We start from the raw sequence: 2,166 nt of genomic DNA, 5'->3' as shown, positions 1-2,166 counted from the left end.
TATATATATATATTGTTATAATGAATGTCATTATTGTTATACCTATAATAATATTATAGACAACTAAAATATAACATAAAACACTAAATCTAAAGAAAATCAGGGCCATTATACTGAAATGCTATTATAATGATTTAACTTTTATAACGAGGTTCGAATAGCTCTTTAGCGATCGAAGCAATTATCTTAGGCCACTTGTAAATGAAAATAAAAACTACAAACCTTTTTTTTCTCCTCTATTCGATACTTAATTATATTAATCTGAATAAAATACATAAATTCTCAAGATCAAAAATTTTTATAACGAGGTTCGAATAGCTCTTCAGCGATCGAAGCAATCTTAGGCCACTTGTAATTGAAAATAAAAACTACAAACCTTTTTTTTCTCCTCTATTCGACACTTAACTATATTAATCTGAATAAAATACATAAATTCTCGAGATCCAAAATTTTTATAACGAGATTCGAATAGCTCTTCAGCGATCGAAGCAATTATCTTAGCCACTTGTAAATGAAAATAAAAACTACAAACCTATTTTTTCTCCTCTATTCGATACTTAATTATATTAATCTGAATAAAATACATAATTTCTCAAGATCCAAAATTTGTATAACTCAAATTTGTAAATCAGATTTAACACAAAGAGAAAATTTAAATAGAAGCCAATAAGGTGAAACAGAAAGAGAAACATTTATTACAAGGAAATAAATAAAAGCATTTGGAGGGATTAGTTCCAACGGTTATTATAACATAAAACTTCTGTGAAGCATTTCTTTATTATTATCATATATAATATAATTATTGATTCATCTTCTGAATAATTACTTCTTCGATAATTAATCCTCCTTTCCATTTTCCACTCCAAACTTCATAAAGTCCAAAACAAAGGTTGCTATCTTCCGATCGAGAGTCAGTTGTTGTAATGGTAAGATTATTTGGTCCAACATATGATCCATTTGATTCAACATTGGCATCTTTTGTTAAATAAATTTTCTTCCATGATTGTTTTGATCCATATTTTACCATAAAATACAGGGGTAACTCATTAAATCCAAATGAATCTGGTGTCAATTTCACCTTGAACTTAACTTCATATTTTGTGTCTTTTTCTACTTTGTCACACAACCCTGTTACCTCTAGCCAACTCACTTGTACAAGTGTTGCTGGATCCTTTTCCCTGTTCATCATCAAATACAATCCAACATTACATCACATATCTAAATCAATTTTCAATATAAAATATCCCATTTTTGACTATTCCATCACATACCTACTATTTTCTACCATACTATTAAACAAAAATAATTTGTGCATTAGTAAAGAGTATTAAATTATTTACCAACATTAATGAATTATAATTACTCAATCTTCATAAGTATTCCCTCTGATTATATGAATATGTAAAGTGTGGCATGTATACTTACTCTTTGGGTAATTTCCAATATCTTCCATCCTTTCCCCAAACGATATTAAAGGCTGAAGGATAAATTATGAACTGCAAGAAAACTAATATGTAAGAACATTACATTAATTTAACTAGACTAAGTTTGAAATTTAAAAAACAAAAAATGAAGATCAAACTAAACGTACCTTGGTCCCTTTTTCTAATTCCTCAGAGATATGATTTCCTACATAGTGTGAATCCTCCATGTTGAATTAAAGTCTTGATAACGTATAAATATTTGAGTTTTATTATTTGCCTACAACCACACACACACACACACACACATATATATAGAGTATAGCTTGAAACCTAAAGTTCCCTTGTCAAGGTTAGCTTTTTAAAGTTATATGCAACCTTTACTCTACGTAAGAAACGCGATGGAATCTCTTAATCGAAACCCTTAAATATCAAAGGTCTTATATTTCAACTTATTCAAATGAATTGTCCTTGTCTGGTTCATGTGGTGTGAATAAGAATTAGTCAGGTCGCTTTGATTTGGAATATATAGCGAAAGGTTAAAAAAAGAATATGGAATCAAGTAAAGGAGTAAGACATGATATGGGGATTGAAAAGGGAAATTCTTCTTTTAATTTGTGCTTGTATTGCAAGCTTCACTCACAATCGTTAATATTCTCACACGCTAAGTATCGTACGTACCATTTATATTTATCTTCAATATATTTCTTTCATTTTCATAACTTTTTACTAACCATTATTAACT

The 2,166-nt window shown here is 28.8% G+C and overlaps 1 protein-coding gene across 1 annotated transcript; it reads right to left on the bottom strand.

Annotated features, from left to right (window-relative positions):
* Nucleotides 1-633: 633 nt before the first annotated feature.
* LOC107009128 (protein PHLOEM PROTEIN 2-LIKE A9-like) lies at nucleotides 634-1,882 on the bottom strand. Its single transcript, XM_015208400.2, has 3 exons — nucleotides 1,592-1,882; nucleotides 1,426-1,496; nucleotides 634-1,178 (listed from the first exon to the last, which is right to left on the bottom strand). Exons 1-3 carry the CDS (start codon nucleotides 1,649-1,651, stop codon nucleotides 800-802), a joined length of 510 nt encoding a protein of 169 aa, XP_015063886.1. The 5' UTR covers nucleotides 1,652-1,882; the 3' UTR covers nucleotides 634-799.
* Nucleotides 1,883-2,166: the final 284 nt, after the last annotated feature.

The sequence above is a fragment of the Solanum pennellii genome, chromosome 2, assembly GCF_001406875.1.
Source record: "Solanum pennellii chromosome 2, SPENNV200".
In the NCBI taxonomy this organism is placed as follows: Eukaryota; Viridiplantae; Streptophyta; class Magnoliopsida; order Solanales; family Solanaceae; genus Solanum; species Solanum pennellii.
This window is presented reverse-complemented; position numbering and strand designations above follow the sequence as displayed.